This window comes from Leptonotus elevatus, chromosome 15 (assembly GCF_054856555.1).
Source record: "Leptonotus elevatus isolate MCC_2025b chromosome 15, RoL_Lele_1.0, whole genome shotgun sequence".
In the NCBI taxonomy this organism is placed as follows: Eukaryota; Metazoa; Chordata; class Actinopteri; order Syngnathiformes; family Syngnathidae; genus Leptonotus; species Leptonotus elevatus.
In genome coordinates, this window is record NC_141253.1 from 15,761,931 (window position 1) to 15,786,345 (window position 24,415).

Here is a 24,415-nt window from a genome sequence, read left to right on the forward strand (position 1 = left end):
TGTGAAATGGAAGCCTTGCTGATGTAGAGACCAAATAGTAAGTGTACTGTATTCTGTTCCTTTCAATTCCCATTCAGATACAATCGATCTCAACTCAGCCAATGATGCATGGTACGGCAGTGTGAAAGATTCCATTCGGGAACAGCAGGACAGAGCTGTGTGGGTGTGTGAAGGCAAGGTAAGTCTGACATCGGTTTTCTTTGTAGCATTTCATTTCATGTTGCATTGTCTGGTGACTAAACCAGTGTTTAGAGAATAAGGGGTAACTTGAGGAACTGGAACAGTCTGGCTAAACCTAATTGTTGCAATTATATCATTTTGATATGATGAATACTGGTGTATAATGAAAATAAAAAAAATATGAAAATGTTAGAAACTGCACTGATATTTTTGCAGTATTTTAGGACCAGTCATACAATGCTTTGAAGTGCAAATCTTGTGGAGTCCACATTCTGCGTTCTGAGTATATAAGCACCAAACACAATCTGATACAGTATTAGTCGTTCTGAGTGGCTCCCAATTAACAATCTCTGAGTACAGGACATGTTCTGAAGGGAAATCCCCCTCTTCCATCCACTGTGCAGGAAGTAACAGTACACTGCTTGTTTTTTTCATGAGAGCAATCGTTATAGTACGGTGCATTAAGTAGGCAACAGTTCGCCGAACATGAGGAGACCAAACAAATCGTCATCGTTAAACTACTTTTATTTATTTAAAACAAAAATAGCAAATGGACAAGTTTTTCAGCAAATAATAGAAGATTGCAAAATAAATCCGCGAAAATGTGCATTTGTAAATGTCAAGCCAAAATGCGGATGCTTTACGGTATATCACTTCCTGTTGACAGTTGGATGGTTCAGAGGAGGATCTAGATCTCCATGACGACCGAATGTCCTACTTGTCAGCGATGAGCGCAGACTACCTAAGCATGGACAGCCGTCTGACCAGCGACTACGACGACACCGCCGATGAGGGCGGGGCTTACACCGACAACGAGCTGGACGAGCCAATGGACGAGCCACAGCCTGTGTCAGCCATCAGTCGCTCGTCAGAACCCGTGCTACCTGACGAGGTGAGTGGAGTGCAATCCGAACCCCCATCCGGTATAGTACTCTCATGTGCAGTGCAACCCTGTCAAACCCTCCTGTATCGGGTGCGTGTGTGTGGTTTTGTGTCTGTGCGTGTAGAAGCCCCACCCTGAACCCCGGAATCGTATGAGAAGGTCAGGCAGCAGAGAGAGGCTAAATAGAGAGCCCAGTCCTCCCCCTGCTTTTGTCCCTGAACCTCCAAAGGTGAGAGCACAGTGCCTTAATCGCATACTGAGTTGTGTCTTTCTCACCCTTAATGTACAGGCAGTCAAAATAAAGACATTTGTAAACATCATACAGAATTAAATGTCTTCTTTGAGGGACACTTACACTAAAACTACATATGTGTGATAAACAACCAAGAATGACAAAATATATATACTTATAAGTAGTGAGGATCCATTCCATTTCAAAACTAAAAATAGGCATTAATGAGGCAAGACTTATTGATCATCAGTACCACAATTATCCATTAATCTTGTATCTTATGCACTATTCACAATAAGTTTGGGATATTTGACTTCTAAATAGGGCTGGGTATCGATTCTAATTTCCTCAAACGATTCGATTTTGATTCACAAGAGTTCAGTTCATTTCGATTTAGATTTTTTTACAATTCAATTCACTTCACTTCAATCCAATATTGATTAATTGTGGAACATCAATTATTTCTTAAATATCAAGGACATGATAAAAACTCCCCAAACATAAAATTTTCCGGAGGCAGTAACCGGTTAAATGATTTAGTTTATTAATAAAAGTAAGTGTTGTAATCACTTTAGTGTTACACAAAAGTTTACATCAGCAAGGATGAGATGAAAATATTTTCACAGTTCTAATTCAGGTAATTATAAATATAAATTAACAAGATTCAGAACTGTCTTAAAGTGCAATAAATCAGGTCTTTCATAAAGGTAAGAAAATACTTTTAAATTCACGTGAACGGTAAATTTAAAGAAAAAAGTAAGATACAAAAAAATTGACCATTAAAAATCTATTTTCTTATGAATTCATGGGAAAAAGCGATGTTAAAATAATCAATTTATGGTTTTATGAATCGATATCAGGCTAGAAAAGGAAAATCAATTCAATATTGATTATTCAAAAAAAATAATTAAACCCAGCCCTACTTCTTAGTAAAATTTCAGGACAAACCTAAAATCACATCAACTATTACAAGTGAAAATATATTGACCTTCTCTAAACTTTGGAATGCATGTATATCATTACTTGTGGCCAATATGAGTATCAGACACACTCTTGTTGTTGTTTTACAATCAGGAAGTAGAACATTGCCATTAATTTGATTAAATTTTAAAGGGGAAGTCAACATTTAACATTTCTTGACAGTAATATGTTCTATGTGACCTCACTAGTCTCAACATGACATTCTGATTAATATTACATTTGTGGAATATGAGTAAAGCAGCAAAATCCACCCATTTTTATCCATCTCAAGGGGGAGGCCATTTTGCCACTTGCTGTCGACTGAAAATGACATCACAGTTTCTCAGGTAACGACCAAATACGGCTTTCCTGTTTTCTGAAGCTGAGCTGTGATTGGTTGTTACCTGAGCCTTGAGCAACTCGGATGGATATAAACAGGTGGATTTTGCTGCTTAACTCGTATTCCACCAACACAAAGTTAATAAGAATACTGTACCATGTTAAGACGAGCAGGGCTAACATAGAACATATTATTGTACAGAACAATTTTGGATTGACTTTCCCTTAAAGAAAAAATGCTATATTGGGATATACTGTATGTCTTTCTTTAAAATGATCTGTTATTGTTTTGGGGGAAATATATCAAAAACAATTTTTTGTTTTTTTGTTCTGTTAACTCTAAGTGTGCAATCCCAAACGCTCATGTGAGTGCATCAAGAACCTCATCAGAAGTTGAATGCTTCTTACTGGCTTGGCTGCGTTGTGCTACAGGTGCGTGCTCAGACCCGGACTGACTCATCACGCAGCTATGACTCGCACTCCAGCAGCACAATCAGCAGCGATGCCGCGGGCGGGAACAAGCCGCTGCCCCCTCCGGTGGCCCTGAAGCCCACCGTGGCCCGCCTCAACCAGATGTCAGACGAACAGACCTCGGAGATGAAGGAGGACCCTGCCAACAAATCCTTCCTGGGCAAGGTTGTGATTACTCACTTAGTTTTAGTCATATTTATTTTTAGAGCTGCAGCTTCCTGATGAATATTCTGCAGATGTTGCTGACTAGTCCAATTTGTTACGCCCTCTGTTTTGTTTAATTGGCTTTGCTGCTTGGTTGCTTATGTTGATGCCTCTTTATTCCGCTGTTTTCTTCTACCACTTTCTTGGCTTCTTATGTGGCACAGCAAACGGGGGATCAGGTAATTGAATGTCTGTGTTGAATGAAATGCTTGAATGAAGCATTTGTTACTTTCATTTTTATTTTTTTTTATTTTTTTTGTTCTTCATTTCACCAGTCCTCATTAAAAGTCAGATGTTTCATCTATCTGTGAGATTTACATGGATATCATGATGTGACACATATTGTAGAAAAATAAGTCATGTCAACATGTTTCTCCATAGATTAAAGCCTTTGAGAAGATGGACCACCTGGCCCGAGCTCAGAGGATCCTCGAACTGCAGGAGGCAGAAAATGCTCGGGTATGTGTTGCTTCTGCACTACTTTTTATTTTTTACTCTCAAGTGGCAGAATTCAGATATTCTTAAAGGCAGCATAAATACAAAAAAAATGCATTAAGTTAGATATCTTCAGGTTTGAATCAGGGCTGTGCCAAATGTATATAAAAATCTTAAGCATTTACATGCCAATGCGAGTGCAGCACAAATTCACAGAGTAGAATAAAGTGTTAATTTTTGACAGTGTGAGTGGAAACCTGCGATTAATTGATGCCACTCCTAAAGGTTTCAAATTAGCAATCAATGCCACAAGATGGCGGAAGAGCACTACTAAGGAATCATGAAATATAAATATGTCAAGTCAAATTGATAGCCCTTAATCACAAGAGTCTAAAAGGGCTTCACACCCACGAATATTAACGACATCCCCTGATCTTAACCACAAGAGGGCAAAGAAGAAGAAAAAAAGGAGAAAAAAAAGAACATCATGGGAAAAATTAAGAAATATATACGACGAGTGTTGCACGGGATACCAGTACCATACCTCGATGTTTGGGCAGAAAAACGGCTCGGTATAATATTTTTTTTTGCACCGGTACTTAAAAAATAAATACGAGACAGCCCGCCAACTCTGTTTTAAAGGCAGGTACACATACACGCATGGTCACCTGTCTATGATGGTGTTGGGGCATCAAAGTTAATTTCCAAACGCACACAGTCTTGACAGACGACTTGGGTTGCGTTGGAAACTTCTGCTTCTAACTACGGAAAAGTTTGGGTTTTTTTTGGGTTTAATCTAATGTAATTTTAGTTTAGTTAAATCCTTGTGACTCCGTGCAGAAGTCATCTTTGGGTTGTGTTTGCAAGCTGTATTTTGTTTTTTTCTGAAAGTCATTCTGACATATCTGGGCTTTGTTCCTCTCTCAACTCAGTTGGAAATCGCCCAGAAGCACCCGGACATCTATGCAATCCCAGTCAAATTACCCAAACCCAATCTCAACCGTCCTCAGCCAATCGGGTGAGAGCGCCGTTCCCTTGTCGCAAATAAGCAGCCTCCATTTGTCCGATGAAGCCGAAGCATTTCCTTTCTTCACTCTGCGTGTTTGTGCCTTTATCAGTTCCAGCTCCAATCCGGAGCCACAGACTCCATCCAGGCAGCAGTACTCGGAGAGCAGATCTTATGAAGACGACGAGGCCGAGTACCGCAGGCAGCTGGCCGACAACAACAAGAGGGGCTACTACAACCCCCAGAAATACAAGGACACTGAGTTGTAGTCCAAAAAGGGAGCAAATGACGTCGTGATTCCACACTACTTTTGTCGTCCGTGTGACCAAACGCGCTAAACTCTGCTGTTAAAAAAAAAAAAAAAAAAAAAAGCCTCACCTCAAGAACCTCTCTGTGATTTTGTGATTTGCACTATCTGGGGCATGTCAGGTTCAGACACATTGACCTTAGTGTGTGTTGATCAACCAGGTGACCTACTCACACTCACATATTTTCAGCTATCCTTTGTAATTCATCACTTCTCTATGTGTTGTATATATTATTATAGCGTTCCTCTCATATAGTAGTTCAGTTGAACCTGGTGACCCACACATCACCGCCAGGACAAGAAATTGTTTCCTCATCTAGTGAGCGATGACTTTTTTATTTTTTTTTTATTTTTGTTGTTTAAAAGTATACATTATGTTGTATGGAAATCAAAGTTAAGAGAAATTAGCTGTTTGAATTGTCTCGTGTTGTCAGATCAAAGCTATTTTGTTTGTTTCAATGCTCCCATGAATAGCAGTGCTCATCCACATTAAGAAAATAAGGTCAGTCGTGTGATTTCTTGTGTACCTCTACCCAACTTTACATTGGAGAACACTGTGTACTAGGAAAATAGCACATGTTCAAGTGCCTTGTCTTAAATAATGACAACAAACGGACAAAACATCAAAAGCTCAAAATAGTCTTAATTGAGAGAATCTGAGTTGTTTTTGAGATAACTTCCCTTTTTGTTTTTCATATCTGCTTTGGTTGCTGTGTGTCCCTTCATCAATGAAAAATGCTGCATCATATTATGGGGGAGAATCTCTTAGATACATATTAATAGCGTGTAGGTCTCAAAGTTGCAAAATCCTTGATTTTTTTTTTAAGCGTTGAATATCATTTTTATTAAAAAGTGTTATTTGTGGTGCCAGTAGATTAAGTACTGTATGCTTAAACACATTTGACCGTCCAAGTAACATTTATGTTGGAGTTGTGGGAACAGCATTTACTTTCTCTTTTCAAACTTCTTGCAACCACAGACAATGATATAGATTTTACAAAGTATATTCTCTTAAATCCAATCAATCAATGGTATGTGGTGAAGACAATCATAGTGATTTGTTAGGGGTTTTTTTTATGTGCTTTTCTTTTTTATTCTTTTTTTTTTTAGTGTTGTCACTGGGGATTTCAAATAAATATTTTTTTTTAACGTTAAATATATTTGACAGCGTTTCGGCTTTGTTACTAGTTGAGATTGAAATGTTTGACATGTTCACTATTAAAGGAGTAATTTATACTGTAGCATGAATGTGATTTCATATAAATTACGGAGTCAAACCGGCTGAATTGAAATCTTCAGCTGGTGACTGCGTCCACTTGCAAGTCAAACACAAAAGCAGCTGGTGTTGGTGATTGCCTTCGGTTTATTTAGCAGTAATGAACATGCTTGGCTTCACTTGTTTAACACTTTGCTTGCCCTGACAATATTAAGGTCCAACATTATGTCGTGTACATTCAGATATGACAGCTATTCAACCAAAAATAACGTTTACTCTTGTTTGCCGCCTACATATGCACAATAAGACCGTCGATTTATCTTTGGTCCCACATACTGTACCACATCACAGGGAGCACGTGGCTCAAATGAAAAAAATAAATAAATCAACTTGTTACGGTGTTGATGTCTATGTTGTTGTGCACTGTACAGATTAAGGCAATTAGCGTGATGTCAAACAGGTTGCTAAGTGATGGAAGCTACTCAAAGGAGTGAAAGCGGGATGAACAGACAGAAAACGGGCGTGATGAATTGTGTTCAGATGTAGACAGGTTGCTCCTGTGCTGTAAGCAGGCGGTACATGGCTGCAGGCATCGTCTTCATGTGGATCTGGAATCGAGACGGACAATATTTGATCTTGTCTCAACGTGTACAATTCAAACGCAGGACAATACTGTGACAACATTCATTCTCACTGTATAGATTTCAGATTTGTAATTGAAATTGTGAAGGAACTAAACATACCTCTCCCATGGCATTTGACAGGATCTGTACGATCCTCTCGTGAGGTGTCGCCACCACACTCTGACTGTTGATTTCAATGATGCGGTGGCCAACGCGTACGCCGCCCCTCTCTGCGATTCCGCCCCTCATTAGGCTGCAGATCTGCACACAAATGTATCATATATGAAACAATTGTTATTTGGAAGCAGACGTGTCACTCGAGTCGAACTCCAGTCGCCAGGTTTTCACACAAAATGTCATGAAATAATGACAATTAACCACTAAAAATCACGCATTGGTTATGAATTGTGGTTTCAACACAAAAGCTTACTCCCTGTCATTATACTCACAATGCCGTTCTGGACACTGAAGCCCAGTTGATATCTGAGGTCCGGCCTTCGGATGAGCACCATGGTAACGGGCGGACACCGGACAATGTTCATCTTGATCCTGCACTGTGACTTGAGCCCCTGAAGGACGACTGAATTAGACTCGCTAACAGAATAGAGTCCGAGAAATCGAAATTTGCCGCCGTACCTTGATGATGCTCTGGCAGGTGCTGAGCGGTAAACCCACTAGGCTTGTGCCGTTGATGGTCATGATCTGGTCGCCGATGTTGAGTCGACCGGACTTCTCTGCGGGACCGGCGTGCATCATGCTGGCGATGATGACGGTGGGGAGGATGGACCCCCAGCCCGATTCCACTATCACCACACCCAGAATCTCCCCCTTCTGCTTCTCAATGTAAACCTAAAACAAACAAAAAAGACTGGCTTTATAATTGATTTAAAATGTAATCTTGAAATTTATGGTGAGAAGTGTTTTCCATACACATCACACCGTCTATTTCAAAATGGCTCATTGCCCAAAGAAAGGCAAAAGGCGTATTGATCATTTTTCATACTCTATATTGATATTATGGAAAGCCAAATTTCTAATGTGTTGAGCTCTATCAGCCAGAAGAAGCGCTAGTACTCTGCTGCCACCTACTGGTTCACTTACATCTCGACAGTTTTCAGACTTGGAGAAGTGGATGAGGTCGTCGTTGTACATGTCCTGAGTGTTGAGTAGGTCGCTGTACTCTCTCTGACTCAGATCCTCGGGGTCGATGCCGTTGGCCCTGAGGAACTCCTGATAGGCCACACTGAAGGACTGTCCAATGGACTGAGCAATAAGCTGCGCCTGGAGAAGAGATGAAGACATTTTCATCCTGAGAAAACAACTCAAAATGGCGTACATAGGTGTACCTGTTTCATTCTAAATTGATTTATTTATTTATTTTGGCTGCTCACTTATCAAGTGTGAAACAGTCAAGCTGTTGATTTCTGCCAATTTCTGAAAATGTGCCTGTGAGTAAGTTATTCTACACTTCCACCCCATTGTAATGTAACAGTGGGGCTAATTTACATAATAAATGCAAGAGAGAAAGGAGACGAATGTAATACAGGACTGCATTGCTGGGATACAGTTGTTCTCCCATCCATTGGTGGGGTTAAGTTCCAGACTACCCCCTCAATAAGTGAAATCTGTGATATAGCAATACCATATTTAAATACACCCATGTTTGTTTTTATAGTATTTTTAGCACTTATCTTTTTAAGGCCTTTATACACACTCACTATTAATATTATTGAATGTATTGAGAGAGCAAGAACAATGGATAACACAAAATATTATATAAGCAGTGTACCAATCAAATATATGTTTACAGAAATTCATTTTGTCCATTTTGTTCAAAGATAGGGGCTACATTATAATAACCGTCGCTTTCTTTTGGCGTAAAAAGCAGCATTGTAGTAGACTGATATTCAACCTTAAGTAAAAACAAGGCGGAGATGAAATATTTTGTGTTTTCAATCTTCTTTAGTTAAATTTAGTCTCAAATGAAATAGTGTGCCTCATCTAGAGGTCGACTGTGGAATTACACACAACATAAACATGGCAGAACAAAATAACAGTAATCAACTGTAAAATAAATAAATTATTATCATTATTATTATTATTAAAATTATAATAAAAAAGCGAAATAGCTGGACTTTGAATATGTAATACAAACCCCGCAATGGTTAACTGTATAATGTTAAAGTTGTTTTGACCATTTCAGCTGTTTGTGTTTTTTGGGGTGTGGCTAAAACAAAGTTGAACCATACTTCTTTTTTACACATGTATATATACTTCTACTTAAGTGTGAGGACTTTTACCACTGGGATAGATTCCAGCTCACTCGTGATGCTAATTAGTAATATGTCAAATGGATGTATTGATATTATTCTTATATCTACAGTATTCGTATTTTTATTCTTAGTGTGTCGAAAGACAACAAATATTTTGTAACATCAACTTGAAAATACAAATTATCCGAATTTGAATCTGCATCTAACCGAACCCATGTGAGCACTGACTCACATCTTCAGACTCAAAGACGTGACAGATCATCCTGTAGAGCCGTCTGTCATCATTGGACATGGTGGTTTGCTCCGCTGTGTGCTCCAAGCTTTCCTGCGCGCTGCGGGACCGCACCATCTTCCCCCGTGCCATCAGGACCACCATGTTGCCAATGTCGGCAATGTAGGAAATGGTCCTCAGCGGCAAATCCATTAAAGACTCCTATAAGGTCACAAAAAAGCATATGTTCATGTTCAGAAAAAGCCATCTGGGTCATTTTCAAGTGCTGCATGTGGGGTTCGAAGGCCATTTTGACATGCTACACAACTGCGTGAACACAATTCCTACTAAAGGCTATAATATATATATATATATAATAATATAATATATGTATCGTCACCTGAGTATCTGCGTTGAGGACTTTGATTCTTTGCGTGGACATGAAAAGATCCACCTCAGCACTACATGGAGCCTCACTGTCAGGACTCTACAGAAACATCAACGTTGACAAGAACAGATAGAATAAAAACAAATTTAAAAAATTACTTCTTTTTAAAATGAAGAGACAATTGTAAAATTTCAAATTAGCTATATGAGCACTGACTTCTCAACATAAACTTCCATTTTCCAAGAAAAAAAGAGAGGAGAGACAGCTCACCTTTTTCCTGTTATTTGCTTGTTTCTGTGCTGCCTGCAGAGATATAGAGCACAACTCACAGGTCAACAGCGTAGAATTTCATTCATTTATTCATTCAGTCGTTCATCCATTTTTTAACGCAGTCTCGCGCTGACATGTTACCTTGTCACTCTCGAAACCTTATGTTCCCAGTGTAGAGAAAGTTAATTTTCTACACAGACTAATCCAAAGTTACGTTCACCCATTTTCATATTAACTAGTTCACCACTTCATACTTCAGAATTAAAAAGCTCACGAATCACCATGACAAACATACCCGCACTCTGTTCATGGCTTCTTGAGCCTGTTGCATGCGCGCGCTCTTTGTGGGCGTCCTCTCTGACAGCAGGTGTGTGCATCCAAGGTAGGTTGCGGCAAAAATGATGCCATCAATAAGATCGTCAGGGTCACATGGTCCCGGGACTACAAAGATGAAATGCACTCATCAGGCACAAGAATGTTTGCATATGTGACACTAAATGGACAAAAGTAACGGGACATTTGGCAGTATGAAAGTACAAATATCGCCTTGCTCACACTGTCACTCATAATATTTAAAGGGGTACTTAACTCAGACAGTAAAGTTAATATTTTGTCCAGAATTAATCTGATAACTTCATTATTTTTCATATATTATTAATACCTTTAAAAACACATTTTCCCCCACTTGCTATTGACTGAAGATGACATCACCTGCGCTGAGGAAGTAGGTAACGACCAATCATGGCTCACCTCTTTTCTGAGTTTGGTCAGCAAACTGAGCCATGATTGGTCGCTACCTACTAATGTCATCTTCAGTTGACAAGTGGATAAATTAGTTTTTAAAGGTATTAATTTTACATGAAAAATAATGAAGTTATCAAATTTATTCTGTACAAAATATTAACTTTTTACTGGTGAAAATGGCTCAATGAGTCAAGTATCCCTTTAATGTGTTTTCATGGTATTCAAATGCTTCCATACCAACCTAATACAACTATCGTTTTATTTATTTATTTATTTATTTATTACAGACAGTACTACTAGGCATGGGCCAATATTAGATTCTGATGGTATGATAAATATGAGCAAAAATATTCCAGTATCACAGTATTAAAATTACAGCTCTGAAACGTCCTTTTTTTTTCTTTCTTTTTAAAATATTTGGGTAAGTCAAAAAAAAAATCCATTGAACACAAACAATTTTTTTTAAACCAAATATAGAATATTGGTACATTAAGAAACAGGTATCATGTTAACTTTAATCAAATAAATTGAATAAATAAATGTTAGCTTTATTTTTTTCTGTTTTAATTAATCTTAGCAAGTCCCAGTGTGCTTTATCACTGGTGAGCTATTTTTAGAACAGACCTGTGGACTACTCAAGTTATCCTTAGGGCTAACTAGTGCACACTGGCACCTGCACATGTACACATTTTGTCTACTCACCATCCACAAATGTGGGAAACTGCGGAAGAGATCTGCGACTCTATACATAAAAAAGCACAATAATCTTACATCAAACAAGTGAAACATCGCACATGTCAAGGGCTTTCTTGTGATTTAATGGTCGAATGACATCACCTTTTGGACAGGCGGCTGCTGATTGTGTTGACTCTGTTGGTGATGTTGCTGTGCTTGACTAGGCTGCGTGTATGGGTGCGGTTGCATCGCGCCATCCCTCTGATGCGATTGGCGGCCTTGGGGCTGATGCTCGCGATATTGTTGGGAAAGGCCTGCTCTGGACGACTCGACATTCAGCGGACTGCCAGACTCCTGATCTGACAATGAGGCATGCTGAGTCGGAGACCTGGACACTGACTGGGAAAGGGATGAAAATGAACAAAGTAGTAGGAAACAAAAAGGAGGAAATAGAATTTGTAGGTCGGAATTAGGGATGGGCGATTACCGATACCAGGTATCGGGCGGGATACCAGGTCACACATTTAATGGTATAGGTACTGGAGACGGATATCGATACTGGTATCGGCCCCCGCTCTTGTGGCAATTTTTCGGTCAGGAACTATCAGAAAGACTGGGGGGAACAAAAGTTTTGTTCCGTCTCGTTTGTTTCCTCTGTTATGAGGTAACACTTGTTCATTTCATTACTTCCGGCAGCGCCATTTTGGTGTGCGTTACTGAGAATAAGTAAGTTGTGAGTAATATCACCTACAGTATATCTGTCATTCAATGTGGGTTAGTGTTATACAGTGGAACCCCGGAGTTTGAACGTCTCGGAACTCGTACAATTCGGACTTCAACCAAAAAATCTGAATAAAAAATGCCTCGGAGTTTCAACTCATTTTCGGAGTTCGAACACCCAAGCAAAGAAGGCTAAGCCAAACATACCTTGAAAACGGGTAGCCGAGTTAAGTTGAGCGAAGCCGAGCAATGCCGAATGCTTACGTTGCTCATTTCCAGTCAGATCGTGAATACTCCCGGAGGTGCTCCATACTCGCGAGTGCATTTTGATTTTTCAACAACAATTTTCTTCACCATGGGCCCAAAGAAAGACAAAAGTGCCAGTGGCAGCAAAGAAAAACATACAGTGCTACGAACCACAGTGGAATTAGGAAGGAGATTATCGCGCAGTTGGGTTACTACCGTGACTACTTCTGTAAATACTGGCACGAAGACCCCCTTAGCTGTTCAACAACGTGCCTGACGTTAAACAGCTCACACAACACAGCACTGAACTAAAGCTAGCATTAGCATAGCATTTATCATCCACTGATGCCATCACACCACAAGTAAGGTAAGGTATTTTTATTGTTTAAATACTGTACTGTACTGTAAATGTAAAAACATAAATAGAAATTAGAAGTTTTTGGAGCTTGGAAACGGATTAATTGCATTTACATTATTTCCTATGGGAAAAAATGTTTCAGAGGCTGAACAATTCAGATTTGAAACACTTCGCAGGAACGAATTATGTTCAAACTCCAAGGTACCACTGTATATGTTCGTAGCTCACGTAACTTAACTTTAATTGCCTCGTTTACGTTTGCCAGGCGCTTAATTGCCTCGTTAACGTCAGAGCTGGGGTGCTAAAAATACAACGGTGCCGTTTAAGGCCCTGCAGACGCTACTTATAGCTCTTTAACGCCCAATTCCGGAAATCTGCACCCGACAGACCACAAGATCACGTTCAGAGTATGTCGAGTCCTATTTGTAAACAATAGCCACACTTGCCTGCTGTCACACGATATGGTTTTGGACATTATTTCTGTGACTTCTACCATGCGTAAGTACGTTTTGTGTTTAAATAGTGTTATTTTGTCATGTTTAATTTAATCTGAGCTAGTTTTTTTGTCTTAAATGTCCGACTCATGTTAGACTATGCTTGCTTGCCTCCCCCAGAAAATGAATTTGCAAACTGTTTTATTTTGAAATATACCGGATTTACCCTGATGCCGACGCTCGACTTCCAGTTTGGCCCGTGTCATTTCTTCAACTTCATGCAAATCCGCATGCGGCGTCCGGGAAAAAAATGTGGAAACCTTTCGCAGCGCCGCATCCCTTCTGCACCGCACTGCAGCTGGTCTTAATTGACAAGTACGGAAAACGCACCGCGTCCGTTCCGCAGTCAGTGTGAATTGGGTGTACATTAGGGCTGTGCAAATCGATCCAAGTATCGATTGAATCGATACTAACGTGAATACCAGTATCGTATCGATACCAGAGCACTAGTATCTGTATTTTACATTTATTTATTTATTTTGGTTTTTGCTTTCTCATCGGTCACAATCCCTTTGTAGCACACGTGCATGTGCCAGCCTGCCAATGACAGCAGTGGGCAGCACTGGCGGTAACAAATAATTATGTTAACAGTGAATGACATAATATGACAATGAGTCATATTATGCTTCGGTTGAGCTTGTCCAACTACTAGTTGAGCTCGGTTTTAGTGTAGCACAACAAGTATAGTACAGCAAGTATATCGTTCATGTAATGTGACTAGACTAGAGAAACTTCGGTGGCTGGCGTTTCTTTGAGTGCAGACAGGGACTGAGATTATGAAGATTATTACTTGTACATTGTAAAATTTAAATAACAGCCCTGGTATTTTTTCATTGAGGATATTTTTATGGCATGTTTAAGAACTTTACAATAAAGTCTAATTCAATTTTTTTATTTTTTTATTTAAAAAGACAAATTATTTAAAATACTATAATATTTTATTAACCTAAAAGTAATTGCTATCGGTAACGATATCGGCGATAATGGCACCAGCATTTACTTGGTATCGATCTATACCAAAATCTCAAGTACCGCACAGCTCTAGTATACATACTACATTGTTTTTGTAATGAATGGAGAACGTGATACAGGAACTGGAAAAACAGAGCAGCCTTACAAATTAAAAGCATGGATTTCACAACAAGACATAATTAAACATCACACACTTAACAGCTTGAGTAGGCTGATTCTTAACATGGTAGATATTACTAAATTACTTGAAGCCTTAATGTATTGAATTTAATTTTTTGCACTCTTTGCACTACACTCCTAACCACTGGATTATTTGTTTCATCTTATTTATCGATTTTTTTAAATTAATTTTATTGTGTGCTCTATGCAAAATGACTTTTATGAGCAAATTGAAAAAATATAATTGCCATTCATTTTATTCAGTTTTAAGGAAATTTGCTGTAGTATACAATGTCTTCTTTTTTTTTAAATTATCTGTCATTGTTTGTGTGTTTTTGTGTGGAAATTTTATGCAACATAATTACTACTGGTATCGGCACTTGGTATCGGTATCGGTGAGTACTGAAGAATTGAGTATCGGTATTGGTCTCAAAAAAGTGGTATCAAACATCCCTAGTCGGAATGAATAATCACTTCAATGAATCAAAGGCCAATTTTGGGGGGGGAGAAATGAGGATCATACTTACATGGCCTGCCATCATCTGTAGTGGGTCGACCTCCTCTGGCGGGCTGATCTCCTGTCTCATTACCCAAATGGGTTCCACAGGCTGGTCAGGTGTGTAGGGGGACCGTATCGTCTTGGTCTTAACCTCCTCAATGGCCTCTCTAATGTCTTTTATGACCAGGCTGATGGCGTCTCCCGGGACCTTTGGACCTTCTTCAGCTGAGAGACCAACCTCATCATTGGTCTCTCTTGAGCTGCTCAGCGCGGATGATGGATGTTTCGTCTGTGCATCTACTTGTCTAAAGGTTTTCTGGATGGGGCTTTGAGTAGCACTACCCCCCTCTCCATCAGACTGGCCGTCATAGTGGTGCAGCCGGCAGCCAACAGAACTGTCCACTTGGGACGGATGGGGACCTCGGTCTTTGCCCCGCCTTGGTGCATGATGGGAGCCCTTGTTGGGGGAGGCTTTTTGGACATTCTCCTGTCTATGGCTGGCAAATGGCTCGCGGTGGGACCCCTGCTGGGCCTCATATGGCTCCGACCTCTGACGAGACTGCATGCGCGGTTCTCGGAGTGCTTCAGAATAGGAGCTCTTAAGGGGTTCTGGAAAAGATTTGGGGTGGGATGTTGTCTCTGAATTATCAATTGACTCCACGTAAGACTTTTGGTGGGACTCTGTATAAAAGTCTGCATAGGTTTTGGGGTAGTATTCCAGGGGTGATTCCGAGCACTCGTCATCATCTTGAGGCAGCATGTCATTGTCGGGTAGCGAGCTCATACTGGCTTCCTCACTGAAGTGGTCCAGCTGCGGGAAAAGCGGTGCATCGGGAGATGATGGCGGAGTCGGGGACTGGAGTGGCGGTGGGCTGTGGAGAGGTCCGTCGTTACTAAGTGAGGCAGCGCTTTCTGTGTCTGAGCAGAGATCAGTGATTTCACTCCCCTGAGCTTCAACATCGAGAACATGAACGTCCATCTCTTCCTCACAGTTTTCCAACCCTTTGTCTCTTGTCGCCTCTCTTCCATCTTGAACTGCATGCATGTTGTCGGAGGGGCAGCAAGAGTGATCTGTGGTTGAGTGCTGATCTGCTCCATCCTCTGCGGGTCCTGGTTCTTCGTTCTCCTTAGCCTCTTTCTCACAGGCCACAGCACCTTCTTGAAGGTCTGGTTGGAAGTCAAGATGAACTGGCCCCGGTGACAGATGGGTTGGGGTGACCACAGCAACAGAAGTCAGGTGGGGAGATCCCCTGTCCGGTAATTGTTCCTTAGAAAGACCATCTGTAATGTTTTGCTGCACTGTCATTTCTGTATGACCTTCTGTGTGCTCTGAAACTGATAAAGATTCCTGCGTCTCCTGGATTAGTGGTCTCTGCCTTTGACCTTTGAGCCTCGGATTTGGGTCACCACGACGGCGGTAACGGGTGACAGCGGGCCGAAGCTGCTGGACAGGACGGGGTTCAGTGTTTTGACTTTCGTGGCAGGGAACAGCCTCTGGGATAGAGCCAGAAAAATTTGCCTGACTTTGACTTTGCCCTTGTACTGATGGTGGACGCCGGCGTTGCCGTTGTGGACCACCACGACCTGCAGGTGGGTGGTGATGATAAGGAGGTTGGTGATGGTGGTGATGATGATGTGGATTCAACTCTCCATCCGGACTGAGCATCTGACATGGCCTCCAGGGTCGACGTACAGGAGGTTCTCCAGGCACTGAACCGTTATTCTGCCTTGTCCTCTGAGAACCTGAGGCTGCAGGGCATTCCTCATCCACTTCCCCACTCTCCTCTTCAGGATACTTCTGGCTCATTTTACTGGGGTAATTTGATTCCAATTTTTAAAACATAGTCCTTTCACCTACATGAAAACCCTTCAGACACAGAGACAGAACACAATATAAACAAATGATCAGACAAATCGGAAAGGTTTGTTAGATAAGCCCTCTTAATAATTAGATAGGTGACTTGAGCTACGCCATTGTGTCACTATGACCTGTCCTCCAGGCTCAGCGTCTTCCTATCTATCTACCTATCTAAAGAATTGAAACCATTTTGGACAGATTAGACCTTCTTCTGCATCCATCAGAAAAAGGCAAATAGCTGTGTACTCGATCTCTCTGTCATCCAGTAAATCGTTTGATTTAAAATGCAATGTTACATGTGTATTGAGGTTGTATTTGGTGTAAACATTTTGAGAATCATTTGTCCTTGTTCGGGTCACAAGGGAGGATTGTATCAACTGACTTTGGTTGACAAGACGGGGCACAACTAGAACAGGTTGCCAATCGAAGGCAGGGGACACATAAACAACCATTTACAACACACCTTTTAACATTTTAGAGTATTCAACTGATCTAACGTGCAACTTTTTGGGAAAGCATGAACAGCCAAAAGATTATGAAAAATAATCTTACAATTGGGCCAGTGTAATTTAGTAAGTAAGAGACATTATGTTGCTTTTCTTTCCTGACAGCTTATATCAATGATACTAATAGCAATAAAAACAAATCCCCTGGGACTGGTATGGCTCCTCAGTGCACTTTCATCCACTTTCACACAGCCACCAGCAGCTGGCAGAACGAGAGGAGGCCAAAGGTCAAATAGGAGTCAGGGTGGGAAGACGAAAAGTGATATTTTGCTGTTGTCGCATAAGAACTGACACGGAGCGATGGATAGGCCAGTGATTGGAATAACAAGTGTCCTGGGAGATACAGGGCCAGTTGTGATGCTTATTAAATAGAATGAGGCTATCAGGGTATCCATCAGTTATTTCCTGTGCAAGCCTTTGCTGTGTATCGTGCTGAGAAAATACACAAAATAATCTTACTGATTAAAATACCAGAAAAGGACAACATGTGCAGACTGTAACTAGAATCATTTGTTATAATTAGGCTTACCTTTTTAACCGTTGCTTAAAATATTCCACTCTAGAGGGGCTTATAATATTGGTCCATCTGAAAACACCCCTCATTGTTATTGCTTATGATCTTGTTATGTAACTGTGAAATTGAGAATGATTGTGTGAGTGTAAAATAAGACAATTGCATGAAACAGTCACGGAGGTATGATGTCATGAAATGCATCAGCGCAGTGATGAGGTGGTTGCAAACAATTCCGCCACGAACGCACCCGTCTCGCTCTTCTTTTTTCTGTTTCACAAACAACATACATTACTTAAGTTACTTAGGGGGAAAAACAAGCAAAATAACCTGTTGTTAATGAATGTACGAGTGTGTCGACTGTTGCTGCTCCTAAAACAGTTTATTTGTGTAGCACTCTCAAGTTTGTGCAATAACAATGCAATATTAATCATTTATATACCACATACGCTATATATTTTTTTAATGAGTAATTGAAGCAACAACAAAAAATTGAGGCCCACCTGGGAGCCAAAAGAATCTCTTTTAAGGGAGCTGAGCCTGAAGAAGCGACTCTAGAAAAAAAAGGACAAAAGTGTCGTTTTTGTGACATTGGTGTTACTCAGGTCTGCAGATTGTGCAAGAAAGCTTACACCAATGGTGGCAATCAATTAGGTGAAAGGGTTCATGAGGATAGCAGCAACAAAAAGATAGTTTACTCTGTCAAAGGCAAAGTCATTTTAACTAACAAAATAACCAAAATTAAATAAATTAAAAAAAGAAATAAAATAAAAATGGAAAAAACCCTGAAAACTACATTTTATGTTTACAAAACGATCAAAAACTTTTATGTGTGTTGCATGGAAGCGACGGAAGCACAGTAAAAAAAGCGCCACCAGACATCTGTGCTTGCAAAGTTGGCAACTTTTCAAACAAGGAATGGAAAGCGAGGCCATCCAATCTTTAGTTTAGACGTTTGGGTTGTGATGCATCAAGAAGCAGTATTATGCACTGCACTTATTGAAATTCAAAGTCTGTTGACTGTTACCTGTATTTGATTTGTGAATGGTTGTTTTGGAAATGTTTTTAAATAATAATACAAGTCTAATAGTAAAACTAAGAAAAACTCAACTAAAACGAATCATTAAAATAAAAACTATGAAAACTAAATAAAACTAACTACATCAAAAAACTGAAAACAAAACAAAAAATGACAAAAACATTCCCAAACTATTATAACCCTGGTCCAGGGCAAAGGTAACATAGAGTATACCACAAAGTTGAAGCATGTCATTGACCGGATAGATTCAGAGGAAGGCTTCAAAATTTTTAATTCACTTAACTAAAATTAAATTATTGATTAAATTAAGTAGGCTCCAGCGACCCCCGCGACCTTTGTGAGGACAAGCGGTTAAGAAAATGGATGGATTAAATAAATTGATTATATAATGCCCATCACCATAAGGTAGGTTGGGGGGTGGGTGCGGAGGGGGGGGGGGCGGTGTCAGTAATCAAATACATACTGAAAAGGGACACAACCAACTCTAGGGCTAAGGTTAATATAGTCGCCAAAGTTGATGTTGTAATCTGACCGCAAGCCCCAACTGCCGGGGTAGACTGGGGGCTACTGGATGATCCTCTCTGCACAGTTTGCGCGGTGGATGCCAGGCACCTTAGAGAGAGGCTCATCAAGAAGGGCTTGGCCCAGTCGCAGATGGCCCAGCAGCGGCGGTATATCTGCGGGGGCCTTGAGCAGATTGCTGCACTTCCATCTGTCAGGGTGCAGTGAAAGCTGCAGGCTTGGGGATTTGCTAACCCATTAACTCACTAATCCACTCCTGATAAACACCAACCGACAACAGCACACGTGCTGCTTGGGCATACAAGGACCTTGAGCTAGCTATCATACACAGCGTCAATAACAAGATAATGTTTTTGAGACACAAGTAGTTGTTGACAACAAGCAGTTAAGTCATTAGTACTTCTCGAACAAAGGTGATGTGATGGGAAGGTGCGTTAAATGGCAATGGCAAAAGGATGAAATTGAAATTCATCAGCTATTGTTTAACTCCTAAATTTCCATCCATCCGTCATCTACCGCTTATCCTGGATCGGGTCGCGGGGGAAGCAGCTTTAGCAGGGAAGCCCAGACCTCCCTCTCCCCAGCCACTTCAGCCAGCTCCTCCGACGGGATCCCAAGGCGTTCCCAGGCCAGCCGACAGACGTAGTCTCTCCAGCGTGTCCTGGGTCGTCCCCGGGGCCTCCCGCCGGTGGGACATGCCCGGAACACCTCTCCAGGGAGGCGTCTAGGAGGCATCCGAACCAGATGCCCGAGCCACCTCAACTGGTTTCTCTCGACGTTAGGAGTTACTCTTAAATTGTATTTTCTAAATGTCTTCTACTTTTACTTAACTTGTCTTTCCAAGACACAGTGCATCTAATACAGGTACAGATACAGTTAGTGCAAAATATATTTCTGCTTTTTATAACACAGATAATAATTTAAAAAAAAAACATTGAAGGGAATTCCTTTGGATTAAATAATAAGGAATATAAATGTTATATATTCAGAAAATTTTAATCTAATTAATATCAAAATTACTCATGCATACATTTTCAGTTGTTGAATGTCTTGCTGAAAATGACACACAAATTACAAAGGCAAAAATGCAGTATGATGTTGTGGTCACAGATTAATTTTAACACAAATTGCAGTCGTGGAAAAAAATAGCTATACCCTCTTCTCATTTTTGTTGTTGTTGTAATTTTTCAGTTTCCCTACTTTAATGACCAAAATCATCAAAATGTAAATATCAGATGAATATAATCCAAGTAAGCTCCCTATGTGGAAAAAGTTGAACCTTTTGGAAGGTGTATGTCTTGTCACATTTGGGGCTGCTCTGTTACTTCACGACCTGGATGACTTGCTGTCATTGATGGAACCATGAATTCTGATTTTTACTAGAAAATCCTGATGAAAAATGTTCAGCTAACAGTTCGTGACCTCAAGCAAGTGCACTTCTGCAGCAGCACAACTATCAAAAACACACCAGAAAGTCAACTTCTGAATGTCTTAAAAAACACAAAATGAAGATATTGATTGAATCCAATTGAAAAGGTTATTCATGCTAAAAAACAACAACCGTTTTGCTGAATTAAAGCAATTGTGCAGGGAAGAGTGATCCAAAATACCTCCAATGAAATGTCTCATTGCCAGTTAGAGAAAGTGTTTGATTTCAGTTGTTGCTGCTGAAGGTGGCCCAACCCGTTATTAGGATTAGGGAGTAAGTATGGTATGTACTTTTTCACACACAGCCAAGATTGCTTTGAATGATTTTTTTCCCCTTAATAAATAAAATCACCATTTAAAACCTGTATTTTATCTTCACTTGGGTTGAATTAGTCTGATATTTGCATTTTTTTTTTTATGATTTTTAATTATAAAATATCTGAATTTGAGAAGTGGGCAAACTCACTTGATGTAGCCTATATACATTTGTTTAATAATTATCATGGATAAAAAAAAAATCTAAACATATATTTTTGTTTTTTAGTTCAATATAAATTGTGATTGTCGTAGGTTGCTGGTCACAGTCTGATCCTCAGGGTAAGGCCTTGACAGGCATCAAAGTTGCCTGGTAGTATTCTAGATTACATTAAAATTTACCAGAACGCTTTAAAATAATGCAAAAATTGTCCAATGAAATCTGTTATATGAATATTTTTTTTAAAGGAAAGGAAAAAAAAGGCAAACAGGTTATTCTTTTCTTCTTAAAGTCCTTTGCCACACGTCATGTGTCGTTTGCACTCAACCCCCTACAATTTAAATTAGCTATGGTATGAATAATTTGTGTCTGGAAATCCCTGTGTGAGATGAAGTCACAATTTGACATTTGGATTTTTCAAATGATTGGTGCGGCAGTAACAGTGTGTTATGCAATATCAAGAAAAAGCGGAAGCACAAAAAGACATCAAGTATTACGCAAGTGATATCTGCCTCCCTCGTATGATTGGTGCAATGACCCACATAATCGGGTGTTGCACCCAAAGCCGGAATCAAATATTGTACTGCACTAACATGAACATTACCTGAGGTTTTGGAGAAGAAATGCCTGTCTTAACCTTATGGAAAGCAGACACTATACCTCTATGCTGTCTGTTAGATGCACAAAACAATGTTTAAAAATTACAAAATTACGATTTATTCAGGGGTGGGTTAGCAGGTATTTGTATCGGGCGGACACCAGCCTGATATTTTAAGATGTCGGGTATCATGGAGGCTGTCGATACCAGCCATAGATACTTAAGGCCACAAAAATCTATTGAATAAGTCCTCCTTGGTAGGAGTTGCCACTATACTACAGAGCTTTGACACATCAGCGTCGGAAAGCAAGGTATTTGTTGACCATTTTTTATCATGGTGTTAAATGAAGTTGTATAACTATCAAAAGTAGTTTACTAGAGGTATCGGTACTTGGTATTTGTGAGTACTGAAAGAGTGAATACTTATACTTATACTGTAGTATCGTCCTGACAAAGAGTGGTATTGAACATCCCTAGATTTATGTGCAATTATTCGGGTCTATAAACAATATCTTGTAATTGGGTTTTTTTATTTGCCCAAACCAGGTTTTGAACACTGCCCCCTTTCAGTGGTATTAACTTACCACTGAGCCATCCACCAATGTTTCCTTAACTGTGTCCAAAATGGTGACCAGCTTCAGCTCTTCAGCCTACCCAAATGCTAGGCAAAAATAATTTAGCCCAACCTTGGGTAAAAGTAACCCTTTCTGCTCAAAATCCACAGCTACACAGCGAGTAGGTTAGAAAAACAACCCCAAAAATGTTTCATGCATACAAAACCTGTGAAAAGCAACATAAGATCCCACCCATGTTTGTGGCAATATTGGCAAAGCAGCATCTATTCAGTCATTTTTTATGTATAAACCTCACATACACAGTAAATTTCGTAGAGTAGATGTAGAGTAGATTTAAAAAAAAAAAAAAGAGAGAGACTATATGCAGTCACTGACTAACCAGAGTAAGTTTTTCACTTGGAACTGGAAGAGGGTGAAAAAATAAATAAACAAAAATAAGACTTCAGGGCTGAGGAACAATCACAGAACCTTCAGCATGAGAGACGGCCACTCCACCACTTGAGCTATGCCGCTCCTACTGTTTGTAAACATATTGCTGGTGTGTCCAAAAGGAGAACAAACACCATTCCATGTTTCCATGATTTCACCTGACACCAGCGATATACCGACACACATAGGAGCGGCATGGCCCAGTAGGTAGATTGGCTGCTGCCGTCTCCCAACCTGAAGGTTCTGCGATCATTCCTCAAATATATATATATATATATATATATATATATATATATATATATATATATATATATATATATATACAGCCTATTTCTAGTCAGCTCTAGTCTAGTTTTAATTTGCTCTGTGCTCACTCATATGTGGATTTTGTTACCTTTTAATAATTGAGTGCATCATTCCTCCTCTCTGTCTTCTCTGTTTCACACGCACATGCGCGCGCGCACACGCGCACACACGCACACACACACACACACACACACACACACAAGAACAAACACGCAGAGTCATGTTTCTTGCACCGTGTTTGCATAATAATAGCTAACGCCAAAATCCATGAAAAACATAGAATGGTACAGGCAAACTGTCGAGTGCTTCAATCCCTTCCCATGCATTGCCTTGACGGTTCTCTTCCGTTAGCAGGCAACTAAGCCATTTATTTGGCAGCACGATGAGAATGAAGAAGCAGCTGAGCATTAAAAAATATAAAAGAAAAGAAAAAAAGACAGTGTCTCTCAAACATAATAATGTTGTGTATTGACATGCTCTGTAAAAATAACATGACGCGGATCTTTCCCGATGCATTCATCTCGGCGTATTCAAAAATATTATGTAATAGAAGAACAATCTGTCACCTGTCTGATGCGCTTCCAGACGCTTACATCCGGGCAGGTGTCGTGAAAACAACGCCTTATATAAACAGTCAAACACCCGCAACACAGCACAACACACAGTTATTAGTCATCGGGTTACCTGCGTGTCAGTAGATTAGTGGTCCGGCTCTGGCCGTGTACATCCCTGCCACCTCCTCCTCCCCCCGGTGCCTGCTGGCTCGGTCGGCTTGCTGCGGTTCGGTTCGGTTGGTCCCTCCAGACGACGACAAGTTGTCGGGCTAAAGCGGAGAACGGAGCCCCTCCTCCTGCGCGGTGACATCACAGCGGATTAGGGATGCACAAAGCGCCTTTTACAAGCGCTGCGGATGCTGACATGCTTCGTTGCAGTCGGGAGAGGTTGGCTGAGAGGATGGCTTCGTCGTCATCGCCGTCGTCATCATCGTCATCATCGTCATCATCGTCATCATCGTCATCATCATCATCAACATCATCAACATCATCAACATCATCATCATCATCATCATCATCATGTCAGTTTATCTAGATAGACCTCAATCACGAGAGTGTCAAAGGGCTTCGTCATCATCATCATCATCATCATCATCATCATCATCATCATCATGTCAGTTTATCTAGATAGACCTCAATCACGAGAGTGTCAAAGGGCTTCGTCATCATCATCATCATCATCATCATCATCATCATCATCAACAGTGGGCTGCAGTGAGATATGATCTGGTTAGTAGCCTCCTGTTCCA

At 40.3% G+C, this 24,415-nt stretch overlaps 2 protein-coding genes across 9 annotated transcripts in view; one reads left to right on the forward strand and one right to left on the reverse strand.

The window, feature by feature from the left end:
* tjp2a (tight junction protein 2a (zona occludens 2)) overlaps nt 1–6,627 on the forward strand; it is a 60,385-nt gene extending 53,758 nt beyond the window's left edge. For 5 of the 8 annotated variants that reach the window (XM_086095872.1, XM_086095874.1, XM_086095866.1 and 2 more), the window contains 8 exons: nt 78–178; nt 848–1,072; nt 1,188–1,292; nt 3,027–3,230; nt 3,434–3,448; nt 3,651–3,728; nt 4,637–4,722; nt 4,823–6,627. In XM_086095872.1, the coding sequence (XP_085951998.1) occupies nt 78–178; nt 848–1,072; nt 1,188–1,292; nt 3,027–3,230; nt 3,434–3,448; nt 3,651–3,728; nt 4,637–4,722; nt 4,823–4,979 (971 nt within the window). In that variant the 3' untranslated portion in view covers nt 4,980–6,627. The remainder of the gene's footprint in view (nt 1–77; nt 179–847; nt 1,073–1,187; nt 1,293–3,026; nt 3,231–3,433; nt 3,449–3,650; nt 3,729–4,636; nt 4,723–4,822) is intronic. The other 3 variants (XM_086095867.1, XM_086095868.1, XM_086095869.1) reach the window with 3 other exon arrangements.
* On the reverse strand, nt 6,363–24,106 carry LOC147162142 (amyloid-beta A4 precursor protein-binding family A member 1-like). Its single transcript, XM_086095875.1, has 13 exons — nt 23,797–24,106; nt 14,894–16,732; nt 11,580–11,816; nt 11,445–11,484; nt 10,294–10,439; nt 9,999–10,031; nt 9,741–9,827; nt 9,362–9,562; nt 7,958–8,137; nt 7,493–7,705; nt 7,306–7,425; nt 6,977–7,117; nt 6,363–6,841 (listed from the first exon to the last, which is right to left on the reverse strand). Exons 2-13 carry the CDS (start codon nt 16,670–16,672, stop codon nt 6,770–6,772), a joined length of 3,249 nt encoding a protein of 1,082 aa, XP_085952001.1. The 5' UTR covers nt 16,673–16,732; nt 23,797–24,106; the 3' UTR covers nt 6,363–6,769.
* Nucleotides 24,107–24,415: the final 309 nt, after the last annotated feature.